This window comes from Caloenas nicobarica, chromosome 5 (assembly GCF_036013445.1).
Source record: "Caloenas nicobarica isolate bCalNic1 chromosome 5, bCalNic1.hap1, whole genome shotgun sequence".
Taxonomy (NCBI): Eukaryota; Metazoa; Chordata; class Aves; order Columbiformes; family Columbidae; genus Caloenas; species Caloenas nicobarica.
This window is the reverse complement of record NC_088249.1, coordinates 10,080,749-10,107,487: the sequence shown is the minus strand read 5'-3', so window position 1 is coordinate 10,107,487 and position 26,739 is coordinate 10,080,749. Positions and strand designations below refer to the sequence as shown.

The following is a 26,739-nucleotide window of genomic DNA, read 5'->3' as shown; positions in this document are numbered from 1 at the left end:
ACAACATCCCTTCCTTTCTCCCGTTTCAGGGAAAACGTAAACTGTTACTGGATACCCAATGAAGATGTGAAAAAAGGTGAAACCATAACTTATCTCAGAAGTAACAATGTTACTGCACTGCATAGCTCTTCAGTTTCACTTCACTGTTCTACTCACCTGCTAAATAGCCAGAGAACAAAATTCAAAATATATCGCCTGGGGTCCAGCTCCACAATAAAACTGAACTGAATAAACAAAAATACTGAAGAGGAGAGATTCCGCTTCTCTATCCCCTCCTCTGTTATCAATCTCAGCCAAGCGGTCTCCTCCCTCCTGAATCAACACAGACAACACAATAGTCACAATGTGAGCTGATATAACGCACTAGCCTGGTAAAATATATATATGTGTGTGTACATATATCTCTTCAGCATTCTTTACAACAATTTTTTACATTTGTAGCAACCCAGCTCAGTTTACTGAGACAAGCCGTGCAAACCATTCAATGCAAACGGTGGGAATGAGCAGGAAGGAGGAGGAAACAGCCTCTTCCGTGGGCAGAGGAAACGGTGAAACCAGCTCAGCCCCAAGAGGAACCTCAGCCCAACATCCCACCGCTCCAGTGACAAACCCGCTCTCCCCCAGACCAGCGAGATCACACCCACCCGCTTCTGAGCGCAATGTAAGAAAATTATCAGAGTGACTTAAAATCTAGGTGAAGTGACTGAAAATTCATGTTCAATTCTTTTCCTCCACTAAGCAGTTCATACTCTTGCTTGTCCTTTGAATTATTACAGAATTTACGCTTTGTCCTCCCAGTACCATTGTTGCTTTTGACACACAAATCTACTTATGCAGGACAGTGTCTTATTGCACAATATTATTATATTACAGTCTGTCATAAAAAAATAGCTTTCAGAAGCTCAAAACATTGAGTACATTCCATAGATATATTGCCTAATATTCTAATGACAGATTTCCAAACTACCTGAAAAAGGTACCAATCTGAAGTTATTATTATTTCATAATATTTATTTACTTAAAAAAAAAATCTGGTAATTTAAGAATCAGTGAGACACAGGATTCAAGACTGATAGAGAGCTGTTCATAAAAGAAGTGAAGAAAGGCTTTAAAGAAAAAAAAAAAATCACCTAATAATATCATTTTCCAATTAGAAAAAAAAAAAACACAACACAAACAAAAACAATGACCCTCCTCCCCCCCACACACAAAAAAACAAACAAACAAAACCCCAAAAACCAAACAAATAAAAAAACCCCAAAACAAAAAACTTACTTTGCTGGGGTCTGACACAAGCCCAAGAATCAATCTCCTATATCCCAGGCTAGCATATTCAGTTAGAGTTGAAGTATTTTGAGCTATCCTGTGCTAGTAATTAATGTATGGTAATACTAAGCTTTTAATTTAGACAACCATGTAACACTTGTAAATTCCAACAGTGAGTCACAATGGAGAGGGAGCAAGACACCTTCTCCCCCAGCCCAATTAGGCAATAATTTGTTTGCTTCTTCAAACCTCCATTATCAACAATTATTTTTATTTCTGAAGCTGCCTGCAGTTTCTAAGGACAAAAAAAAAAAAGAACTAACCCCCCCTGAATATTTAAAACAATAATAAATTGGACCTTTGATTTTAATACAAAGCATTACACTGAAAATTCTTCCAAAAAGACACTGTCTTTATTCTATGTATAGACAACTCTTAGCATAATGGGAGCTGTTACACAGACCTATGATATATTAATAAAATAATAAGTTAGATTTTTTTTTTACAATATAGTAAGAAGGCCTATATTACACAAACTTGAATTTGTTAGATTAACATAACTCGATCTAGTAGAATGGCATTTTGTTGTTAAATAACTACCTATTCTCTCTAAAGTCTGCAGTGGGCAACAATCTCATCTATATTAATCTATGAAGAAAAATTAATAGAGAGTATCATTTCCCTCAATTTTTTTTTCATATGTTTCATTAGAATCCACATATACCTATTAAATATATTTAAATATTCTATTAGCAAAGTAGCCTATGAAGAGTACTTTTCATCAAGATGGCAAAGCTGAGGAACTTGTTTTTACCACAGAATAGGCCATATTCTATCATTCTAAAAAAAACTCAGTGACATGATCCAAAAAAACATGAAATGGCCTTTAAGCTTTGTTGCAATAAATAACTTCATTAATAATGGCTGATAAACTTGCAAATTATTCTCTACAGTTAGTTCAAAATTTATTCAGCAAGCAAGGATGTCAGTATTGCTGATAACTATACAGCTCTGAATTAATTGAAATATATTTTATCTCAACATCACTGAAAATTCCTAATACACTTAAAGCGACACATCTTCCTCTAGACATTTACAACGTAGAATTATATTAGTAGTGACCTTCCTAAGGGAAGAGAACAATGTACACTGATTTGAAAATATTTTGGTTTAAATTAGGAATAAGCAATGCCCACTTTGTACTTTTTGGGAAAGGTCTTAGACTGAATACATAAAAAGTGTATTTAAAAAAAAAAAAAAAACAAACAAAGAAAAACAAAACAAACAAAAAAAACACCCCAAATACCACAACAAGGACAACATTTTTTTTCTTAATTCACCTGGAAGACAGCTTAATTCAAAACCAGCCACTACAGAAACCCATCTTTGGTTTGCGTTTTATCAGCCATGTTGACTGTCTTCACAGGTCAGGAACTTGTGTAGCAATTAAGAATTAATGCACACTGTAATACTCAAGATCCACTTGTATATTGTCTAGTCTAACAAAAAATATGCATCAGTCACGGACATCTTTGGAGAAGAGTTGCAGTGCCAAACAAAATTAACTAGGGGGGAAAAAGACAAAAAAAAAATAAAAAAAATTAAAAAAAAAAAATCACATACTGCCACCACACTAAACATTCTCCAAACTTTTCCCCTCTCACTTCTATTAAAATAAACACAAGCACCTGATCCTAAACATAAAAACAGGCACGGTAACAAGTCTTTGACTCCACGCCTCACACCCAGTCCCACACAATTCCTCCTGGATGCGTTCAAAACCGTGAATGCTGGCTATGATCTCAGTGATTAACTTAATTGGGAGAAATGAGAAAGGCAAAACCAGGAGAGCTCTGCAGCAATGGGTGCGAGGAGAACATGCCACACTAACTGTTCCTCCTAAGAGATTCAGTCCATCGCAGTTCTTACACAGTATCCTCCATCGCCTCTCCTGTCACTTTACTGATGGTGTACAGACTCTACATAGTTCTAGGCCTTTGGTATGATATGTTACTTCACATATGCTGTAAAAGAATGATACCCAAAACTTGGGTATGAAGTAGAAGGTGTTTTATACATCTCAACAGTAGCAGCTCCTTCTCCCACTGTATCTCTTCTTAAGTAGGGAAACACTGCTCCTCAGGAGTGGCTTTTTATCTGTACCCTCATGTGCAAGGAATATGGCTAATATGTGTCAGCAGAGGCGATTTTGGAACTACCATCCAAGAAGAAAAAGCATTCTTTAAGAAGAAAGTGCATTCTTCAAGGAAAAATTTCCAACGCTCTTCCAAAAACAAAATCTAAAGTCCCACCAAAAAAACACTACTGAGGCAGCAGGAAAAAAAACCCCACCATCACAAAACAAGGGGAAAAAAAAGATAATTAGACTCCAAATAGATTATAGATTATGTGGCTGAAAAAGCAGCTACAGCCACAATATTTTTGCAAACAAAATACAACCGTACTGTTTTAATCCAAAAGATTTCCTGTTTAAAAGGATATTACATAGTTCTGGGTTTGCACATTTTAGTCTAAGAATGCAATAAATAGCAACCTTTTCTTTCAGTGAAAAAAAAAAAAAAATCACTATATTCAAGGCATACTTATAGCAACTCTTTTGGTAAGTTCCTTAGTAGAGGTGATATTCAGTGTAGCATCATAAGCTCATCATACACACAGCCCTTATGTCCTGAAGGCAATGAAAGAGTTTATGACGGATGTGCCGTGTCAGCAAAGCAAAAAACAATGGGTGAGAAAAATGCAGACCACATTACTATTATTTCTTGAAGCCCAACTGTGTTCAGGACCAATAAAATAGTTATTTTCATATTTTTCAAAAACAAAGTAGAATAAGCAATATGAACTTAGATGGAAAGGATGCTGAAGAACAGAGAGGGAAGTATCCTGGTCACTATAATGGATAAAAACCTCTTAGAAGTAACGTTGTTCCCCACATGGAAAAAAAAAAAAAAAAAATCACCACCACCAAAACACAGGAAAAGAGGAAAACAGATAATTCTATTTTCTTTGCTTCAGATATGACTTCATTATTAAAAATGGTTGTACAGAATGCAAAAAAAAAAAATCTAAAAATGGCCTCCATCAATTACTTCCAATCTGATAAATGCAAGTCATAAGAAACTAGAAAGTTTTATAACATTTCCTTTTTAATTTGTTGACACAAAGCTGTAGTAATACCCACTTGTTCAAGTCTAGTAGTATTGAATTCTCTCATCTTGCTATTATATACTTCTGTTAATTACAAAAAAAATAACAAAACCAACCACGGAACAGGATCAGGGAGGAAAAAAGCTTCTATGAATATGAATTCGAAGAATTCCATCACATAAGTTAGATCACTAGCTTTTCCCTTTTCAGAAAACAAAATCTCAAGTAAAAAAAAAAACCAACACCAAAACATTTGGTCCAGTTCTACAGTCATATGTTCACGTTATTTTGATATTTTTATGTTGATCATTCCAGTAAATGGAGTTCGTTTTTTTCATCCTTGCAGTCCATACATAAAAGAGCTGGGATAAGAAACTGGAAAACTAAAGGCATTGTCACAGTGTCCATTTAAATATACGTATTCCCAACTACCTTATGACAGACTGTCCACAACAGCATCTAAAAGCTCTTCAGAAAAGTAAAATATGGACTCAGATTCAGTAAGCTCTAATCTGCAACACTACTGCCATTGTAGCAAGGCAATTTGTTTTTATTAAAATTCAGCTGTCAGTATTAAAAATGCTTTGAAGTATGTTTCAAAAACATAAAAAGTCTGAATCTTGTAATGCCGTCCAATAAGCACAAACAACTGCAAGATTTAAACAACCATGAAGGTAACACAGGAAACTGGTAGAAACACTCGAATAGGTTAAAAAAACTTTTTATAAAAGGTCAGTCACTGCACTCTAGAAATTATGACATCAGCCTGAAACCCACACACAGGTTACTACCGGGAAGCAAATACATTTGTTCTGACTTAGCCTGTCATTGGCATGCTAGGTTTTCTATAAGAAAATTATGAACATCAAGCATAACCCAAGTTGTGATGGAAGCTGAAAAAGCTGACAGTCACCTCAGGTTTTGTTTTTACAAGCCAACATCCATGTGTTTATAGAAAAAGCCTGTAACTCAATGAACTTTCTTGCTGGCTTCTAGTGTGCCCAGTGCAATGAAATTCTTGTACAGTAAAACCAGAATATTTTGGTACCTAGAAGTTGTAAGTTAAAAAGCACAAAATGTTAAAAAGCTTGTCATAATACCTCATTTATAAACACTACCTGTACTCTTCAATCTGAAATTTTACATCTACTTTGAGATATTATTTCCTCCTCTCAGTTATGAAACAAAGTTACAGCAATGAAATTTTGCAAAAGATGTCTTAATATCCTCACTGAAAAGCAGTCTTCTGCAGTGCTTTGGTTGCAAATACTGCAGAGCAACTGTAAATAAAAAGCTCATTTCTATTGGAATTAGAGAAAACATGGGAGATCCTCCCTTATATGGAGTATCTCATAAGCCCATATTTGAGATCAAACAGAGTTTGAAAGAAATCAACAAAAAGAATGTAATTGTTCATTACTCAGTCTCAGAGGATCCTGTCATAAAACGAACAGTCATCAAGAACAACTCTCTTCAGACCACTGCATCAGCCGCCAGCGAAAGGGGGAGGGAGAGACAGAGGAAGGAAACGGAGAGAGATTCTGTCACTGAAGACAACCAAGGTTGTTTGCGGGAAAACGAAGGGCTTTATCTTCGATAAATAAGCGACAGTTTCACAGAAGAGGTGGCAGAATCCGAGAGGGGAGAGCGCCTGTTCCTCAGGGCGGCGAGGCTGAAGCGAAGCTGCCGCCCGCACCCGCCTGACAAGTGGCCGAGGGGCCGGAGCCGCCTGCCCCGGGACCGCTTAACCCTTCCCCGCACCCGGGCGGGAGGAACCGGCGTTTGGAAGGGGGGGGGGGAGAAAAACCAAACATCAAAACAAACAAACATACCCCCTACGCACACCCACCCACAGAAACAGAGAGCCCACCCACGCGTCACACCGGGCCGCGGCGCCCACCGGCCCGTCCTCCCGCCGGCCGATACTGGGACGGCGAAACCTGCGCTGCCCCCCGCCGAAACCGCCGCGGGCGCAAGAGGGCGCCGGGGGGCGGGGAAGGAGCCCGGTCAGGCAGACGCGAGGGCAGAGCCCGGGGGGACGCGGCCCTCGACCTGTCACGGCCGGCGAAACGCGGAGCGCGGCTCGGCCGGCGGCCCCTCGCTGAGGAGAGGAGCGGGAGCAGGTCGTGGCCCCCCAGAAGCCAGGGACAGCGGTGACCGGCGGCCCCACCCCCGGCGGGGAACCTGACGGCGTCTCCGCAGCCCCGTCGCCCTCTGTCCCGGCTGGCCGGGGCACGGCCGGGATGACGGCGGCGCCGCACGCTCCATCCGCCGCCGCAGGAAAAGGCAAGGCGTCCCGCCGCCCGGCTCAGCGGCGCCAGGCCGGGAAGGCGACGACGCGAACTCAGCCCCTTTAGCACTCACCGGCATCATCTCCGCAGTCGTCCCCCAGCCAGCCCCGCCGAGGCTGCCGCCGCGCCGTGCCGGGCCTCTCCTGCCGCCGCCACCGCCGCCTCTCACCGTGGAGGACGCCGCGCTCGCCCTGGCGGCTGTGACAGGTGCCTCCTGCGCGCCCCGCTCCCCACAGCGGGCGGAAGGAAGAGACGAAGGCGGCGGCGGGCGGGCTCCTGGGCTCCCAGCCCCCCTTCTCCTCCTCCTCCTCAGCGCGGCGGCGGCGGCCTCGCTGCCTCCTTCCCTCGGCGCTTCCTACTCTGCTCCGCCCGCGCCGCCCCGCCAGGGGTTAACCCCCGCGCGGCCTCATTGGCCGAGGCGGGAAGAGCCGGGGGCGGGGCGGCGGCAGGCGCGCGCACGGCCCGCGTGGGGAGGGGGTGGGAGCTGCGCAGGTGCGCGCTCCCGTGCCGCACGTGACCTCTCGCCGTCGCGCCGGAGCCGCTTCCCCCGGCAGACCCGCCGTGACCCCCTTGCCCTCCCCCGGATCCGTGTTTCGTCGTGGGCGCCGTCCCGCGGTTCTTCCGGGGTTCTTCCCGCGACCCCGCTCTGGACCCGGTCTCCTCCCCCTGGCGCTGCCCTGCCTCGGGGCTGGGCCTCCAGCGGGTGATGCCCTCTCTGGGCGGGCTGCCCGGGACCGGTTTCCCGCGGGCCCCGGCGGTGGAGGGACGGGAGGCGGCCCTGAGCGCTTTTTGCCCCTGGAATGCGGGGAATGCGGTAGCGGTGGGGCGGCTCCGCCCGGCCCGGCTCTGCCGCTGCGCGGGTGGCTGTAGCTGCGCGCTGGGGCGCGGAGGAGCGAGACGCGACCCCGGGCGTGCGGGGACCCGGCAGGTGGGGGTAGCGCGGGCGGCTGGTGCCCCGCGTGGGGGCGGGCGGTGACCCGAGGCGGGCGGGGGCACAGGGCAGGTCGCTTGTCAACAGCTTGTCCTGCTCTAGCGAAACACGGCTCGGTGCGGGGCGGTCCTGTGTGGCTGGAATAACGTCACAGTTAGTGTCACCTGGGTCTTACCGTCCCTTCGGCCGTGCATTACTTGTGAAATCTGATGTACAAAGCTCCCCTTGACAGCAGGAGGGGTGGCGTTCCTGTCCAGCACCCTGACACCAGCCTCCCGTGAGATGTGGTCTCACGTTTGAAAGTAAGGTTTCGTTTCTTCGTTTTCTGGTGTCTCGTTCTGCAGAGCTACAGCAGCAAGATGAAAGTTAACAGCTTGGAAGAAGTCCAAGCTCAACTATAAGCCAAAACATCACCATATGCCAGTACTGTAATACATGCAATGTAGACAAATTTCTTATTGCTGTGAGTCTTAAATCCTCATCTACAAAATACATGGACCTACCCAGTGCTTCAAATCTTTCTGTAAATGGCTGGTTTCCAGTCTTTGTTGCTTTTATTTGTAGAACACCATGACAGATCTCAGCTAGGAGTGAAAAATATAACTTGGAAAGTTTTTGAGAGGAGCTGTGATACTTTTTGTGTAAGTCTTTGTGGGTAAGTGACAATAGTATATGAATCTCAAATATGACCTTATATATTAAATTTTACTTATTAATGTAAGATTTTATACCAGATAACTGTGTAAATTTTCTTACATAATATATACATGCCTAAGATTTCCTTGCATATCCTTATCAGTGTATTTGCAGGCTGTAGGGTCAGCTCTGTGATAGGTCAGAGTTTCTGCTTCTTTTAATAAATTGGTCCTGAGGGAATAACCTATTAGCATCACAAGATAATACTTTATCAGTTTAAAATTATTTTGCAAGTACGATTCGGAGCGCTACTCACTGACGATAACACTATTATCATACTCAGTTTCTTGTAAATTGTGATTCTGCCTCACACACAGCTTTGGAAATGGGTAAGACACTGATACTTCTGACCCAACAGAGAACTCCAAGATGTACTCAGAATACTATTTACCCTGCAACTGGGCTGGTGTGAAATGAAACAGGCCATAATGTGCTCATAGTGATGTATCTTAAGAAAAAAAATGAGAGCTTATCTTCATCAAATTCATACTGAACTTCAGCAAACAAAAGAATAACAGTGAATAGCAATGTACTGGTCTTCTTACTATTTGTGGTGAAATTCTGATTTTAACAAGGGAATTGTGCGCGTTTTGCCACGCTTATTATTTAAAAATTAATGCCTTTTTCATTAGCCGGGTAAGATTTTTCTACCAGTGATACTTAAATGATGATCTATAATTTCTTTTTAGGTATAATTTACAGCTGACTTCTCCCTGTTTTCAGTAATTGATAATAAAAACTAAAAGACAAATATTAGCACACTATTACTTTTCCATTGCAGAGGTAGGAATGCTGACAAAATGAAAAGTGGGATAATATGGTGTACTTGGTTGCTGCTGGGAGGGAAGGCAACTCCTCCATGCAATGCCTCTGTTGGAGTCGTGGCCTCTAGTATAAAAGTTTGTCAACCTTGCGCTGCTTTTGACAGATGCAGGTTCAGACAATGAGGCAACCAGACAAACTGGATACTGCGGACCAAGAGAAAATGTCTTCAAAAGGTAGAGTACATACTTCTTAATATAAATACAAGCCTGTTCCTACTCCCATTTCTGCTTCCCTTGAAAAATGCCACTTGACTCATCCCTTCCCATCTCCATTTTCCCATAGAAATGACGAAAGAAAGAAAAAAAATTAACCGATCTTTACAAAGCATAGACTTTAAACTCTACCTGCAGAGTGGTAAATTAATTAACATTTCCTCTCCCACAGAAGAATCTTTTTGGGAACCACTTTTATCAGTCAAGCAATGGAGCAGCCATTATAAAATCTTCTGATTCTAACTTATAAATCTACAAATCACTTGTAATAATGTGGAATTTGTTTTCCCCATTGCCCATGCATTTCCATACCAAATGACTGGTCTGACTTTGTAGAAATTACGTTGTTTGGCCAAAGGGGCCAGTGATACCTACAAGTTAGTTGCCTGTCTTATCTAAGTGAGGTTGTGTGAAGGCAGTCATGATTTGGGGAATGCCTACGAAGATAAGGTAAGGGAGTTTGGTTATGGAAGCAGATAAAGCCAGAGGTACAGAACTCAAATGATTTGCTTTGAAATACGTTGCCTTTGTGAGAGGTACTCTAATTTTGTTGGCCTTTCTCTAAAGGAAAGGGTTTGTGCTTACTTGTTGGTGTAAGTATTAAAACATGTTACGCAAATACGTTTTACACTCCTCTTGGTTCTTACCAAAACCAGACCAATATTATTTAACTTTACAAATTGAAGCCACTATAGCTTAACAGATATTTATTCAACTTAAAACACCAAAAAATGAAGAATTGCTGTGTATTAGCTATGGTATGGTTAGTTTTTGAGATTTGTGCCAAGCTCGTGTTTAGGTATAAATTAACATTTGATTGAAATGTATAAACTATCATTTTAGTGTTTTGCTAAGGTACTTGAAATTTATGGTAGAGAAAAATTACCATTAATATATTTTATATTTTAACCAGATTTATTGAAAAAAAAAATTAACTGCAGTTAATAATTTGGCAGGCCTCTTATCTGATCATGCATGTTATTCTTAGGACAAGTAGTCATTGCCAGAGATACAGATGGGAGACTAATGAGATCTTCAGGAGTGCTCCTGATGAAGTTCCAATTCCTACTTGTGTTTTTTAAGTATCTTCTACTGAGATTTTAAAATATGTGGTTTAAAGTTTTTAAAACTACCACATCTGAATCTCTCCTGCTTCTTTTTTTATTTTGCATTATTAAGATGCTTTTCTGGAGCACAGGAAAATATTTTCAGGCTTTGGAAGTGCCACAGGAAAATAAGCGTTTATTTTAAATTAATTTAAAACTTTTTTTTCTTTTCATGTGGTATTATTTGAAATAACAGGTACCCCTGTTTATAGACATAGAGGCCAAACATTTAAGGTGGGATCCATCTTATCCAACTTCAGTAATCTAGAAGTTAGGTGGATAGTCTCAATCAGCCATCTAGGCTCCTTCTGTAGATAAATGGGGATGGGGAGGGGAGAGAGAGAGGCAGCTCTGCAGGCAATTCATTCCATGCTGAGATACTCATCCCACTATCTAAATCTGTCACTCTTTGAAGGTGCCTATCTCTATTGATTTAAGATGGAGCCTGGATGACTAGCTCAGATTAGAGAGCAGACTTTTGGATGGTGACAGTTAGGATGAGTTTCCTCACAACTGGCAGAATAAAATGCCTAAAAAGTGAGTATGGAGAGGAGCATTGGGGTTTTATGTGTATTACAAAAATTTAATGTGTCCTTTCTAAATGAATGAGGGGATTACTTTATTACAGAGTATAACTCTCCTTTCAAAAATTACATTTTGCATTTGCTGTAATGCAGGAGGAACTGGCTGTAAGTAAACTATTTTAGAAGTTGAGTCACAAAAGTACTTCTATAATAACTTGCCAGGCAGTTAACGTGCAGGTACAGCACTATGTAACAGATTATACAAACAAAAAGACTAAGTATTTCAAGGAGGGTTTCACAGCAGGTAGCCTAAAATATTTTGTGAAATACTGTGTAAAGTAAGTGTGTATATTTAAAGGAAAGCTATTTTAATTTGTTAGCTATGGCCTTAAGTAACCTCTCATTCCAGAATCAAGCTGACTTCCTAAGGCTGCACCAATAAGGAATTCATACTGAACAACAGTCATATGTTGCCATGTTTGAATTCATATACATCCAATGCATTTTAAACCCCACCAAACCTGTTCAGAGATAAACTATAAATAATAATCTAAAAGAAACACTTTGATGTCTGTTTTGTGTACAGTATTTGAGACACGTGAACAGGAGAAAGATACTTTTTCATCACTACCTTGTAATATTCTAAAGTAATGTATGCTGGACTAGATGACTAAGGTTCTAAAGTTTCCATAGCACAATCTACTCAGCGCATCATTCTGAAAAGGAGCATAATTAAAGCAGGAGTGAAGCCATATGATCTGTATATAGCAGAGCTGTGTGCACTTCCTGGGGATTTGAGTGTCTGGTATGTCATGTGGTTCAGCCCTGCATTTGGTGGATTAGAGATGTAATTTCTTTAAACAATAACGTAAATTGTATGCTTAATCCAACACACGTGATGCAGAAGAACGTACGTAGCGGAGAATGCTGTGGCCTCATTGATAATGTGTTACTATACACTCTCATAAAATTCTTACGCTAAAAGGTACTGTTAATTTTTCATGTTGTAGCTACAGAAGATACAGCTCTATAAGACAGATTATGTGCCGTTGTTTTTACAGACGGAAAATCTTGGTTTGCTCCCCTGTAATTTATAATGATGAAACCATAAACTATATTCAAGGGGGTGGAGAAAACAAAAGCTTAAATGTCCTGGGAGAGGTTCTCTGTGCTTGTAGCTTTAGGTTTATAACCATTTGGACTCTCAAGATACTTCTTTATGAAAGTTTTTTTTCTTAAATTTTCCATATGGCCATGATGAGTGGAAGTATCTCTGACTAGCTAGACGAGGAGTTATTAGTTGAAACATGAATTAGGGAGGGGATAGAGTAGCAAGTCAATCCTTCACTTTACTCCTTTTTTTATATGCTACTTCATTTTGGGTGTATCACTTGGCTAAGTCTGAGGGGGAAAAGGACCGGTCATGTTTTAAGATTGAGTCCAGACATTTCATTTGTTACTGTAAGTCTAAAATTGTTCTTGGGTATCTCAGCCATGATTCAGTGAGTCAAGTACTCAAGTGTTTTTAACAATTTCTGTATGAAGTGATTTCAAATGTTTTCTCTCTCAGCTAAAGGCCTAATGCAGAATTCTGTGATACATGATTAATATTTAACCCATGCTGCAAAAATGATGGGCAGCTAATCTTCAACTTTTCTGTTAACCATCACTTCCTTGTTTAAGATCGACAACTACTTTTTACTATAATTTACTATAATTGAAAATAATCTGCTTTTTTTCTCATATTTACTGCTGGATCAGATGCAGGTTTTTTATGTTAAATTTGTATTATTCCCATATTCAAACCCAGTAATTCCTAATTTGAAATGTGTATCTTCTTCTAGAATATGTCTCTTTCTTGGTTAGCTTACTTGAGGTAAGTAGATCTACTAAGAAAAAACATGCAGAGGGTATAACATAATGGAGCTCATGCTTCCTGCTGTTGTACCTGGTAATGGGTGAACTTCAAGGACTGCAGCTTGGGAGGGAGATTAGGAAAGTTCTGTGCTTGATTCTGAAGTCTGGGATATACTGGAATGTGTTTTTCAGCAATTACTGAGAGAAGGTGATGTGCAAAGAAGGCTTGGAGAGAAAAACATGTCTCTGAACAGAAGAATATTCACATATTGTAGGAGAAAGTAATTATAAAACAAATTAAATGTGTATTTAAAAAAAATGTAATCTGTTTATACTTAGTATTTAAACTACATTATTAAGACTACGCTACTGAAAATAACATTCTTTACCCTTTTTGTGTGTACTCATCACAGATTTTACAGATCAGAATACACAAGGTAAGTTTCCTCCAAAAATACAATAAAGAGTATCAAATCTATTTAAATAAAGCACAATTACAGTTGTGAAACAGATATGGTTATGATTTAAGATACACCTCTATGGAAAACATTTCTGCACTATATATATATAAACCTCATGCCTTAAGTGATCACTTTTTGATTACCAAAAATTATCAGAGCATGGCTGTCTTCTATACAGGTGTATACAATTCATTGTGAATTTGAGTTTTTCTGTCACAGACACTTTAATAGTGCATTTTTATAGAAGAGCAGCTGCACTCAGATAATCTGACCAGCAGATGTAATCTAAGAAATTGTATGGTTTTGTACTTTACTGATCCTTAAAGTTCAAATATTGCTTTTCCAGGTAAAGTAATGATGTTCTAATCCTGGGAACATTAATGAGACAAGTTGTTTTGCCCTCTAAGTAGCTTGGTTTGAAACATATTTCTGAATAATTTTTATTTTTACTGTTGTGATCCCATGACAAGGTTTACTGCAATTCTTAGCTGCCTAAACAGAACGTCAACAGTAAAGGGAGATGAATTGTACAGGGCATTGATGGAACCCTACTGAAAATTATTCAGTGAAAAGCCCTAGAAATCGTGACAGTAGAGAATGTATCAGCAGTGAGTGTTTGGAATCTATTTCAGGTTGATTTATTCAAAGATATCATAATATGCAGCTGAACCTCAGAAGATTTGAAAGACTGGAAAGGAGTGTGTTCGTCATAGAGAAGTACACACAATAATAACCTACTTGCTCAGCGATCATTAGATGCTACTTTAAAGGTCTGTCTGTTGCTTATGTCTCACATTCAAAACCGGTATTTCTATTCTATAGAAGGACAAGCTACCGCACAAGGTAAAGTAACTTGAATCTTTCCTCTTTTTCTTCCAACTATGTAAAAGTTCTACACCATTTTTTTTCTTGCCTTCTGCTTCTGTCCTTCTAGACAGGCCTGAGTACATGTTTAAATTAGTAGCCATAATTTAAAAAGAGGTGTGGTAGTTAGCATTAATAAGAATATATAATGTGAAAGCAAAGTAAAAATATTTTTGGCAAGATTCCTTTTATAATTGCATTACTCCAAAAAATTAACTAAATCAAAGTATGCTGAAAAGTTTTTATGTCTCGGTGTTTACTGAAACAAGAGTCAGATCCTTTGTTAAAACTGGTATGTCTCCAATTCTTAGCTTACTGAAAAAAACTCCATGCATAATTTAAATTTTTGCTAATTATTTTATAGAAGTGTCTTGAGGTCCTAACTGGGAATAAAAGAACTATCATCTCACATGCCACTTGAAAATAAATGTGGAATACAACATAAGGAGAAAATTGTAATGTCAGGTGTAAGAGAATTTAAAACTGGCCTATTTTTCTGTACAAGTAGGCTACCTTAAAAGGTGTACCTGAAGCATCACGAGTACCATCAATAATAGTGCTGCAAAAAGTATAGCTTGAGACTGCTCTCTGTATATCCTCAGGATAAATAATGGAGTTAATTATAGAAATAGAAATGGTTTTGGTTAGACCATTAAAAAAAGGGGTATCCTTCCCTGTATTCTTGGTCCTGTATCAAATGCCTGTTCACATTCTAATCCATTTTATTAATCCCTCTTTTCTCCTCCCAGAATATTCTGGCTGTATTCAGTTTGGTTGTTGCCATTTTGCTTGTTTATATAACATTCCATATGAAATAATCTCAAAACAGTTCCTACACCATACCTAAAGAATTCCCCCTTAATTGCAGCAATTCTTAATATTATCAAAAGCATGCTAAACACAACAGGTTAAAACAAGAAATGAAGACTACAACTGATATTGCAGGAAAAAATCTGTGTAGGCAGAAGTAGTCACCAAAGATGGGATTCATTGAGAATACTGTTAGTTCTACCACCCACAAAGTCCCTATTATCATTTCCTAGCACACACACTTCATTTCTTCTCTGAAGAAATCATTATTGTCTGTTCCAGCAGATAGCTGAAGTTACTGTGATGATATGGATATAAAATAGTTAAAGGTCATGTCAATTAAAAAAAGTTACTTTAGGTTTTTGAAAGTCATAATAATTAAAAGTGTATTGTCATAATAATTAAAAGTATGTTTTCATTTGATGACAACCAAAAATTTCATTTGAAGAACCACTTCCAAATTTATCCTTTATTACTAAAAGTATTCTTCCTGCAAGTATGGAGCATTAGAATATTGCGGTACAATCGCTCTCCCTGTTCCCTACTTATTCGTTTGTTTGTCCCAATTAATTATAGTAAGTGATACAATCGACTTGAGAAAGCGATGTGCTGTCACAGAGGAAGGAAGTAAAGTTTTGGCATTTTTGCTGAAGCACAAACTGACATTCCTGATTTGTATACAGGGTGGAGTTCTGCATTCTTCTTACTCCTGTGAGCGTTGACAATGATGACGGTTCCTATGGGAGGACAGTACTCTGATCATGCGCGTAGCTGGGTATGAGGAGGAAATTTGCATTAAATGATTGCAAGTGACACAATGACCTAGGAAAGCTGGGTGAGTGAATGGGAAGCTAGAAATTCTGATTCTTCTGCTCCTTTTCTGCAAAAAAAGTAACACTTTTGTGTGGTAATGCAAGTTATAAAGCAGCTTTGCTGTTAACAGGATCAGGAGATGGATCAAAATTAAAACAGAAAAAAAACCCCAGAAGGCTTGTTTCATTATTTTAGAGGGGGGAAAAAAATATGAAAAATTGCCTGATCTGAGTCACAAATAGTTGTATCACCAAAACTATGAGGAGCAAGGCACTGTGGTACACAGGTAGAAACCTCACAAGCTGGTACAGCTGCCAGAGTACTCATACTGTTAAACCACAACCAAAGAGATCATAGTACCCTTAGCAGAATTTAATTAAAAATTCCAAATAATCCATTCTTGTGGTGGTCAGTTCATTCTGAATTAGGGGAGAGTAACTGTTTCCAAATAGTTTGCCTGCAGGAGTGGAGTAGACTACAGGAATTTCTTGTTTAGGAGTTATTCGTAAATTACCAAATCAGAGTCACATGGCTTTATATTCTTAAGTAAAGAGAATATTAGCTGCTAAACGTTAGTTGCTAAAGGTCATGGAATTATAGTATGAAGAGCCGGCCGTTCAAGCACTATCTTGTCACTTCTTGTTCCCCTATTTACTGAGTTGTTAACCAACATTTAATGCCTCAGGGAATCTCCTATCTTGCTATTTTTTTCCTTCCTAGTAGCTTTACAGATTTCCGTAAATGAAACAATAGAGATTTCACACGTTGATTTCCTCAGTTTCATTTCAGCCATCTGGTGGTGATATCACATATAATCATCACCTGTGCCTAACAAGCACCTGATAGTTTTCCTTCCTTGAGGAACTGAAAGCACAATACACATAAACATACCAGCTCAGTATCGGGCTGGATTTGTACTTCAAACAGTGGTTTGCTATCATGATTCAGATAAATAGCAGACTAGTTCAGCTGTTTTAGTTCCTTTAGATCATTTCCTGCAACTTTACTCATCCTCTCCATTAACATGAATAAACATTTGGGTTTTTTCCCAAGTTAGCCATTAAAGAGGTTAAGTAGGTTGGGCCCTGTGACTAATGTTTCCTTGGCTCTGACTGTACTTTGCTGCTCCCGGATGGTATTCCACAATACTTTATTAGCATGCAGGGGATACTCTGAGGTTCCTAATTGTAGGACAACACTTGAAAATGTGCTAGAAATCTCAGAGCTCCACATTGAAAAATCCTGGCCATAAGTATGACCTGGTGTGGAGGGGCAAATACAGAATGACTTGTACTGTAAAAAAGACCACATCTTGCATTAGCATTGTCATTATTAATATAGGTCCTTGCTGCTAAGCTTTCATGTTCTGCATTGATTTAAAGAAAAAATACCAATGCCACAGCAAAACTTGGTCAAGATGGTGCTGCGGTATTTGGATGAGGCTTTTTAGCCCCTATAGGAGTTTGTTGTTGCACTTAACATTGCAAAGGTAGTAAACAGTCAGTTTTTGCCATTGCTGATGCTTTATCACAGGCAAATAAAAATGCAATTGCTGAACTATTTTAGTATATAAAGTTTAAATGTAATCCTCTCATTTTAGACATGTCAGCAATATAAAGGAGCAGCTAAATGGATACAGCATGATCCATCAATGAGCACTAAGCATTTCTCCCACCAGTGTTTAATTGCGAATCATGATTAATATTACCTCCATGAACAAAAATCTTGATCCTAAGTATTCATTTGCATAGAAAATAGGTTTGTTCAGTAGCTGAGGCTTGTCTATATAGACACTTATCTGGAACATGAAAACCTTTTTGTTTTGAGTTAGCTTTCAAAATCACCTTAGCTAAATTACAAAAAAGGGCACATATTCTAAATTTAGAGTATTCACTTCAAGGGCACTGCTTTGCAATGCTTCTCTACCTAGGGCTATGCTCCAGATGGTAGTGGTGCAAAGAAAACTGATTACTCCTTCCACACATCACTGTAAATAAGAAATAGCACTTACAATGCCTTAGTTAACTTCCCTTTATTGTCTTTTATACTACCTGGTATGCTTCAGCATAGAGGAGCAGAAAGTAGGCAGATAGTACTACAGGTGTTATACATTATGGATGTAATACATTATGGGTGTATTGATTTCTGCCTTTGAGTCAAGCTACTGACTGAAAATTTCCTCCTCCTGGATCATACTCAAGTGAAAAAAAAAATCTATTTAAACATAAACAGCAGTTTTACTTCCCTTATCTCTTGCAGATTTTTGTGTTAAGGATCACAAACAGGAAGGAATATTCTGAAACCTTCACAGAAATTTCTGGCAGAGATGCACTAACGTAAGAATCAGCTGCAGATAGCATTATTTCAGTAGAAACTAGTTTTCATAACCCAGACATTGCTGCCCATATGTACTTCCTTTCCTTACTTGAAAATCAAGCACGTCAGATATCAAGAAGCATTAAGAGTTGAAGTAGGTTAAGTTTACCTCATAGTGCAGTTAACTGCTCCAAGGGCAGGTTAGCAGAAGCTCCTCTTATTTTTCAATTAACATCTACAAGATCAGCCAGGACGTTGATGTAGCTCAGCCCGGTGTGCCGGTTCTAGCTATGGTGAAGCAAATCCTGCCGTGATTGATGTTTTTTCCCTAGCTTGTTTTCCTCAGCTCTGTAATTGCAAATTGCTAAAGCAGGTCATTTGAAGTATGTGTAGTATCTTAGGAACTATAACTCAGTGATCATAAATTTGCATTACAAATGCACATATAGCTCCTTACCTGGCATAAATTATTAACTAAACCACAACTCTGACCCACCCTGTAATCACCACTGGCCTAACATCTGTTCATTTGAAGCTCTATTTTCTTCTAGTTTTTATTCTCTGCTCCCTCCTTCTGGAGGCTTTTGTTTTTATGTAAAGAAACAAATAGTGAGTTATTTGACTTCCCATTCATTCTTCTGTGGTGAGGAAACACTGAAGAACCCATATAGAAATTATGAAAATGATGAAAGAATCAGCTAAAACATATCAAGGGAAAGATGCAACAAGAAGGACAACTGTGGAAGGTGGAAGAAATGTCAAGAATGCATGAAAGATAGGTGTCACCTATTCTTTTCAAATTGATCAATGCTCTACTTGCATTTTTAAAAAAAGCTTTCAGAGAAATATGACTGTTAAGTTTTCCTCATTGTAGGTATACCTATTAAGTTTAAGCAGAAGTATACATTTTTAAGAAACTAAAGGCAACACAGTGCTTGGAATGTTTACCATGCACAGGTAAGGTTATCAAGTATTCAAATACGAAATATTTAAGTTATAGCCAGATACTGCAATCAGAATGACTGAAAAGCAAAACTTTAATCAAGCTGAAACACTTAAGATGTTTCAGTGAAACATTTAAAAATATGTACGTAAGCATTAAGTCATTAAATGACTTAAGCCTCTTAATCTTCTCAAAAGCAGATTAGGCTAAATTTAAACAAAACATGACATGAAGTCCAATTTTGGTTTTATACAGTATGTACCCCTTGGTAAAGAATTCAGTTTGTATAGTTCGGAAATCTGATTTTCATATGATAATATCAGTTCCTAGAGTTTCCAAAATATAACACTACCTATGGAGTGATTTTGACAGCTGCCTGCAAAAACCACTAATGACCCTTCCTAGTAATGCATATATTACTTCTACATTTTCAGGAAAAAGAAAAATTCTTTGAAGTCAGTTAAATGTTTGTTTATGCTTATATATATTAACTGCTGCCACAATGTGTGATTTCATTATTCCCTTTCAATTCTGAGATTTTCATAAACTCAAATGGCAGATGATGGCCCATGTCATCTCAATTTTCTCATTCAATATGGGCATGTTATTACTTACTCCTTTGCAAAATTTGTGACTAAAGGAAGAGCCTTTCAGAATAATTCCTTAGCTCTACTGAATATGAAGGACAAAAATAGTTGCCAATAATGTACTTTTTAAAAACCTCTTTAAACATTTTGCATAGTGTTTTAGTAACGATACAGCTTTTGCTTTTAATCCTTGCAGACGTAAGAACTCCTTAAAAAATGTAAAGTTTTAAAAATAATTTTTTGTACCCTTAATTATTGCACTGTAAGTTGGTGAAAAGCTGAGAATTAAGTCCTCACATTTGGCGTACTTTTAAATGACATTTTAAAAGTTCTAGGCAAAAAAGATATCATTAGAGAAAAAAAAGGCTTAATGCTATTGTAAGAAATGTTGGCTAATTCTATTAAGAAGTTTATTTATAGAAATTTGGTCTTTTTCAAAGTACTGTTGAAAAAGGTGAACTTGGAAGAACTATAGGAAACAAAAAATCTCTATTCTAAAAATTAGGTTAACAATACACTGTGGCATACTTTGTCCAACATGTTTAATTCCTTGTTGCTCAATGGATTTATTCTTTCTCCAATTACAGCAGATGGATCAGGTACAGTTTTAGAATTAACTTCCCTATGGTTGTAACTTGCTTCATTTACAGTACAGATGACGAACCACCAAATTCATACTCCAAGAAGAGAAGAGGTCTTTAATGATGGCCAGCACTGGAGGACTCTGAAACAAAGACACAATTTAGACTGTGCAAACAGTAGAGCAAATCAATTCAGGAATGTAGTTCAGTACCTAGAACAGGCAACTTTACATCTGAGCACAAGAAGTGGCAGATTCCACTGCCCTGTCAAATAAAACAAAACCTCAAACTGCATATATAAACTGGGTCAATACTAAAAATCCTCTTTTGCAAGCTTTGAAGCACTATTACAGGCAAACATCCATTCTTGCTCAGTTTTGGTATGGTTCTTCCTAAATTAAAGGTTATTTTTGCTATTATCCTTGAGTCTACTCGGCAGTATTTTCACTAATTACATATTTTAAAATGTAAATAATGTTTGCATATACAAATCCAACTAGGAGCAAATGGACTGTCTATCATGGAACAGAAAGTTAACTGAGATATAGCAGCTCATGAAAAATTCCAGTGTGATGTCAGAAGAAACTGTCCATAAATATCTAAACACTACTTCATAGAAGATATAAAAATTCAAAATACAAGTTTAAACTACTTAGTTTCCTGACAGCTAAAATAGCAGCTACTCTTAATATTGTGCTGATTTAAGTAATTCCATTAAATAGTTGTTACTATTATTTAAAATAATTACAACCCCTCCAATCAAGGCGTACAACTTCCATTGTACTCCTAAAACCTCTACAAAGGACAATTTAAGACAGAGGTACAGATTCACAGATGTTTCTAGATTATAAAACCATCAATACAACCAAAACTATATATTTTGAAGTAGTCTTTAAACATTTTCTAAATCCATAACTTAAGCCCCAAACTTATGTAATGTATGCTGAGCTAATTTTTACTGCAGTAATTTAAAAAATACAACAGGTTATTAGATATTTAGTACTTACTGTCTGCCACTGCTTTTTTGCCTGGAAAAAAAAGAAAAATCCAAGTGGAACAATAACAGTTTATTTTTTTTTTTTCCAGATAAACTTCCATTAGATTATACTGTGTATAGTTTGCTAATTAGCTTGAAGATTTTAAGTGTACAACATGTACCTTCAATGGCACGTGTCAGTAAACATTACATTGATTCCTTAAAAGTTGTTTGTTTTTAATTATACAAGAGTCCATGCATTTAGAAATTGTAGCCATCAAGACTCCTACTGTAATTCACAAGAAATGTATACAGAATCATACTATTTTACATATGGATATAAATACACACAACATACAGATATAAACTGAAGTGACAAGAATACAGTTTGCTTTTAAGTCTTCCTTTGAGTGAAACAGCTTATTTTACATTCCCATTGTAATTGTTCTCCTAAAATACTGATTCACAGTGATCAGACAAGAAGAGATGGAAATAAATTTTAATAAGGAGGGCAGTCCTAAGAGGCTGTACAATCTTCACCCTTGAAAATATTCATTTGAATTACGAATAAGGCCGTGAACAACCTGATTTAACTCTACCCTAACTACTTCAACCAGTGTTTTGGACCAGGTGAGCTCAAGAGGTCCCTTCCAATCTACGTTATTCTACAGCATACTCTTTTATAAATATACCTATTATTTGCAAAACTGTCCCCCAAACTGTCGAAGGGGCTACAGGTACTAAAAGCTAGATTCACTTTAAAATAATGCCTAGCATACAGTTGCCCCATATCAAGGTTTTGACCCTCGAAACCCTACACCACCACATCTATTATCTAACTCATAAATGAAAATAAAAGTAGTGTAACATGAACACACACTTGAAAAAGTCTGTCAATTTTGAATTTTTGAAATTAAATAAGTTAAAGCAAAAGTTAAGTTATATTTTTTCTCTCTGGCTGTTCGTCTACTTATATTTACCTAAGCTTTTAAATGTAGTGTTACATCTTTGGACATGCTACAAGTTATTTGGACAAAGCTCGAGAAATACTGAGGTAACACCACTCAGGTGTTCCCACAGTGAGAGGCTCCTTTCCATATCAAGTTTGTCTACAGTTTATAACATTTCATTGTTCACGACAGTTAGTAAAGGCTTTGATTTGGAATTTTTTCAGCATAGCCTAAATTGAAGAACAAGACCTTTAAGACACCATAATCTGGTATACCTTTCTGCTTTGAGGAACCTGACCCACTCTAATTTATTAGTTTTACATTAGATGTTTTGTTCCTTCCTCTGAGAAAGTGCTCCACTATCACCAACTTACACACATTTTAATGTTCAGTGATGTACCTCACATTTTGCGGTGCATCAGCCCAAAATAAACTAAGTGCTTTACCTTTCACAAATTCACATGGGAAAACCTTTCGAAAACTGTATTTTCTTGCAGATCTTGAGCAAAAACTCAAAAACATAAGGATTCTAAAAAAATTCTAATCAAAGTAAGTTCTAGTTCAAAACACCCTTACATTCCACATCAGGACAAATCTACAGGAGAAGTCTCTGGCTATAGCTTGCAAGTTAGATGAAAGTTTTTAAAACCAATAACTACGTTACCTAATCTTCATAATGCAGACACAGTTACACTGGTATTTGAGTATTTTTGTTAGTGTAATCTTCTATGATACACTGAGCATGTTAAAACTTCTAAATTTTTATGGCAAAGACCTGGCTTTAAGTAAGAGTGTTAACTTCTTATTTGTTGGATATTTTCCATGACTGATTTCTAACTGTAGATTATCATCTACAAACCTATCTTTAAAGTAACAGCTAATGAAGACTATAATGTGTAACTTACCACCATATGAAATTTTGTAATAGACATAAGCTGTTAATGCTACACCAACCCATATTTCTTGATACACGGTAGTAAAGTAGAATTTCATGGCTCTCAATGAGTTTGGAATCATGGACTGCACCATCTGAAAATTACAAGAATTTTTGTAATGGTGAGCTTCTTACCTGCTATATTTTTAATATATACACACATATATGTGTTTATGTACAGACACACTCCTGATATACACCAGCATCAGCTTATAGGTTAAAAGAAATCCCCAAACATGCAAAAGTACTTATTCCAAACTAAAGCAATGAAGATTCAGAGTTAAGGTCACAATTTATAGGCTAAGACAATAAAAAATAATAATTTGCAGCTGATGAAAGGGTTCAAAGATGACTCCGTAGAGCATTTACAGAGTAGCAATAATTAGGCTCCACTCTCCCCATCAGTGACAGCTTTTTTTTTTTTTTAATGTTTCCACATTCTCTCAGGAGAAAAACTTCGTTCCAGACAAGCCAGAGAGGCTCCTCACTTGCACTGCTGAGTTCGTTTCCCTCCCACCTCCACAGCTATCTCTCCCAACATGGTAATATCTACTCTAAATAGCAAAATAAATGATGTTAAGCTACTGAATTAATGATTTATTATGAATATTTTACTTTCAAAATATGCTCCAAGAGCAAGAAGCCTGTTTATTTTTTCCCTTTCTACACAGCTTTGTTAGACAAACAGAAAACTGCAAGATGTTTTAAAATAAAGCTTGCCCTAACCCCCATACACATTAGTACACATTTGCACCACAATGCACTGAAATACTACATGTTCTACTGTCTTATATATAGCACTTCACCCCAATAAAGTCACTATTTACACTTAATACAACCCAATAAAGTCAGCTATATACATATATGGGCAGTATATGGTAAACCAGAGTCCCAGGATTTAAAAGCAGATTAAAACTTTTATGAGGTAATGCTTACTTACTTATTTGCCATTACTAAATGTAAAGCACCCTTTGGCAAGCATCAAAGAGTAAAGGATGCAAGGGTAACCAATGTCAAAACCACTGGGAAAATCTAGGTGCTTCTTAATGAAAACATCTTCATGATAATTAATGTATAATTATAGGCAAACCCATATTTATCTTTATTTATGAACAGACATTTCAATAAAATTTTCCTATTGTGGACAGATTGCCTGAAACAGTGTTGCACTTCCAGCAGTACTATTAGGAAAACTGCACCTCCCCAAAGTTCCCAGTATTTGGAGTTTCAGATGAATAGTGCTGTAATAGCTGTCATTCTGCTATAGCAGAATATCAAGACATACTAACAAACAAGCAGACTGAAAAGAAAGGAAGCAAAGCAGGTTCCACTTTAATATGAGAAGAAGCTTCTTCACAGTGCGGGTGACAGACACTGGAACAGGCTGCCCAGGGAGGTTGTGGATTCTCCTTCTCTGGAGACATTCAAAACCCGCCTGGACACGTTCCTATGTAACCTCATCCGGGTGTTCCTGCTCCAGCAGGGGGATTGGACTGGATGAGCTTTTGAAGTCCCTTCCAACCCCTAACATTCTATGATTTTCCTCCCACTACTACAAAGCACAGAGAACATGCAATGATATTTCCAATTAACACCCTGCTAAAACCCGGCAGAGACCTTTCCCCAAGGCCTCGGTGGGAGCGACATCGTTCAGGCCTTTTTTTTTTTTTTCTGACATCTACCAGGAACAGCGCTGAATTTGCCTCCTCACTGACCCCCCCGCCGTACCCGCACCGCACCCGGGGCACCGGCCGCCCGCCCGGGGCCTGACCCGCAGCGCCATCCGCACGGGGGGTGTGGGGCGGGTAACGGCTGAGCTCGAGCGCCGCCGGCAGCGGCCCCCACTCCCCTCCTTTCCCCCGCTGAACCAGAACAGCCGCCCTGAGACACCCCCGGGGCGGTGCCCGCCGACAACCAGCAGGCCGCGTTTGGGCCGAAACCCACCGTGACAGCCGAGAGAACGCGGGCGGCCGCCGAAGGTCACCGGGCTGGGAAAGTCTCCGCTATCACCGCGGGGGATGCTGGGAAAGGACGAGAGAAAAACCCGGGCCAACCGAGAACGCCGCCGCCGCGCAGCGCCCCCTAATGCCGCGGAGGACCAGGGCGCACTCCGCTGTCAGCCGAGCGCTGTCGGCGCCGCTGCTCCTCGTGCCCCGGAGCGCGCGGGGAACGCGGCCTCGACATACCAGCCCCGTCACGTCCCTGCGGCCCCTCAGCCGCCCCAGGGCCCTGCCCGACCCTCACGGAGCTCCTGCCGCTGGAGAAGCACACGCTCAGTGCCAGGGCCCCTCTCACCAGAGTTCGGCCCGATCCGCACCTCACTCCTGCTTCCCGGGAACGCGGCGGCTGTCCTGTGTGAGGGACAAGGCCGGGAAGGGCCCGCAAGTCTTTACGCGGCGAACAGCATGTCCTGGGCGGGGGCGCAGCCACCCGCTGGGTCGGACTCAGGAGGGCTGAGGCATCTACGTGCCTGTGGGACACTGCCCGCAGGCGGCGGGAGGGACAGGGCGACTGGGCTCCCAGAGCAGATCCCGGCCATTGTTCGGTGGGTGTGACAGGGGAACAAACTGCCCCGCGGCCCCCGTGGCTGGGACGGGACGGAGCCCGGTCCCGGGCACACCGCGGGAATCAGCGGCGGGACGGGACGGGCTGCGCGAGGCGCCTGCGCCTGGGTCACGTGCCAGGGGCGGGGCCGGGCCCAGGGCGGGAAGAGGCGCCGTACGGCAGCCACGTGCTGCCGCCATCATGCTGCGGCAGCTCACCGAGGAGCAGATCAGAGACTGGTTCACCATCGGCAAAGCCGTCACCAACGTCGAGTTCTTGGGCGAGGAGGCACAGGCTGGCGCCCTGCATGGCCCCCCTTGCAGCACCTCGAGCCTACTTGCTGCACAGGAGCCATTAAAGGCTGCGGGGTGAGTGTGGGGCTTGGAGATGCTATTCACAGCCAGGGTGAAGCCCTGTTCGTGAGGACACCGGTGGCCTCCTTTCTCTCATGTGTGCCTGTGGCCCCTGGAATGCAGGGCATTTCCTCAGGGTCTAGACTGCTGCCTCTGGCTCCCCCACTCTGTGTGGGCTCAGGTGCTGTGGTGGTTGGATTCTGGCCTAACACCCTGGGTGATATTTGTGACTGCAGTCCAGGTGTGGTTAGGTGTGTTTTTGTTGCCTTAATACTTCAGCTAACTTCTTATTTGCTATTTAGCCTCTATTGTCTCGCTCATGCTAGACGTGGTACATGTAGGCTTATCTTTTTCCAAAGTGCATTGGTGCTGGTGTGCAATTGTGGCCAGTGCTGTTAAAAAACTGGAATAGCGTTAGAAAAGACTTGGTTTATTCTGATTCGGGTGTGTAACTTAAGAATTTTTGCAGTGGCAAGTGATAAATAAAATGAGATTTGAGAGTAAGCTTATTTGTTCATTAAGGAATAATACTCTCACAGAGAGTGTTTTTATGCGTTTAAATAGTAAATTAACGAGCAACACTGCTGATTTGGGCCATTTTTTGTTTCCCCCTCATAGTCCCTTCACAGTATTACTGGCTTTTATTACGTTGTTTTCAGTGGCTGATCGTTGGATGTTGAATAATTATTTTACAGTACATAAAGATTTTTGATGCTATTTTCATACATTAT

The 26,739-nt window shown here is 39.9% G+C and overlaps 3 protein-coding genes across 6 annotated transcripts in view; 1 reads left to right on the top strand and 2 right to left on the bottom strand.

Moving 5' to 3' along the window:
• The window catches only part of PPP1R13B (protein phosphatase 1 regulatory subunit 13B), a 71,770-nt gene extending 64,524 nt beyond the window's left edge, over positions 1 to 7,246 (bottom strand). For all 4 annotated transcript variants that reach the window (XM_065636451.1, XM_065636453.1, XM_065636452.1 and 1 more), the window contains exon 1: positions 6,799 to 7,246. In XM_065636451.1, the coding sequence (XP_065492523.1) occupies positions 6,799 to 6,807 (9 nt within the window). In that variant the 5' untranslated portion in view covers positions 6,808 to 7,246. The remainder of the gene's footprint in view (positions 1 to 6,798) is intronic.
• Positions 7,247 to 20,195: 12,949 nt separating this feature from the next.
• Positions 20,196 to 25,150, bottom strand: ATP5MJ (ATP synthase membrane subunit j). The gene is made up of 4 exons (XM_065636922.1): positions 25,056 to 25,150; positions 23,083 to 23,206; positions 21,259 to 21,279; positions 20,196 to 20,394 (listed from the first exon to the last, which is right to left on the bottom strand). Exons 2-4 carry the CDS (start codon positions 23,204 to 23,206, stop codon positions 20,369 to 20,371), a joined length of 171 nt encoding a protein of 56 aa, XP_065492994.1. The 5' UTR covers positions 25,056 to 25,150; the 3' UTR covers positions 20,196 to 20,368.
• Positions 25,151 to 25,856: 706 nt separating this feature from the next.
• TDRD9 (tudor domain containing 9) overlaps positions 25,857 to 26,739 on the top strand; it is an 81,048-nt gene continuing 80,165 nt past the window's right edge. The window contains 1 exon segment of the mRNA XM_065635711.1: positions 25,857 to 26,023. Within this exon segment, the coding sequence (XP_065491783.1) occupies positions 25,857 to 26,023 (167 nt within the window).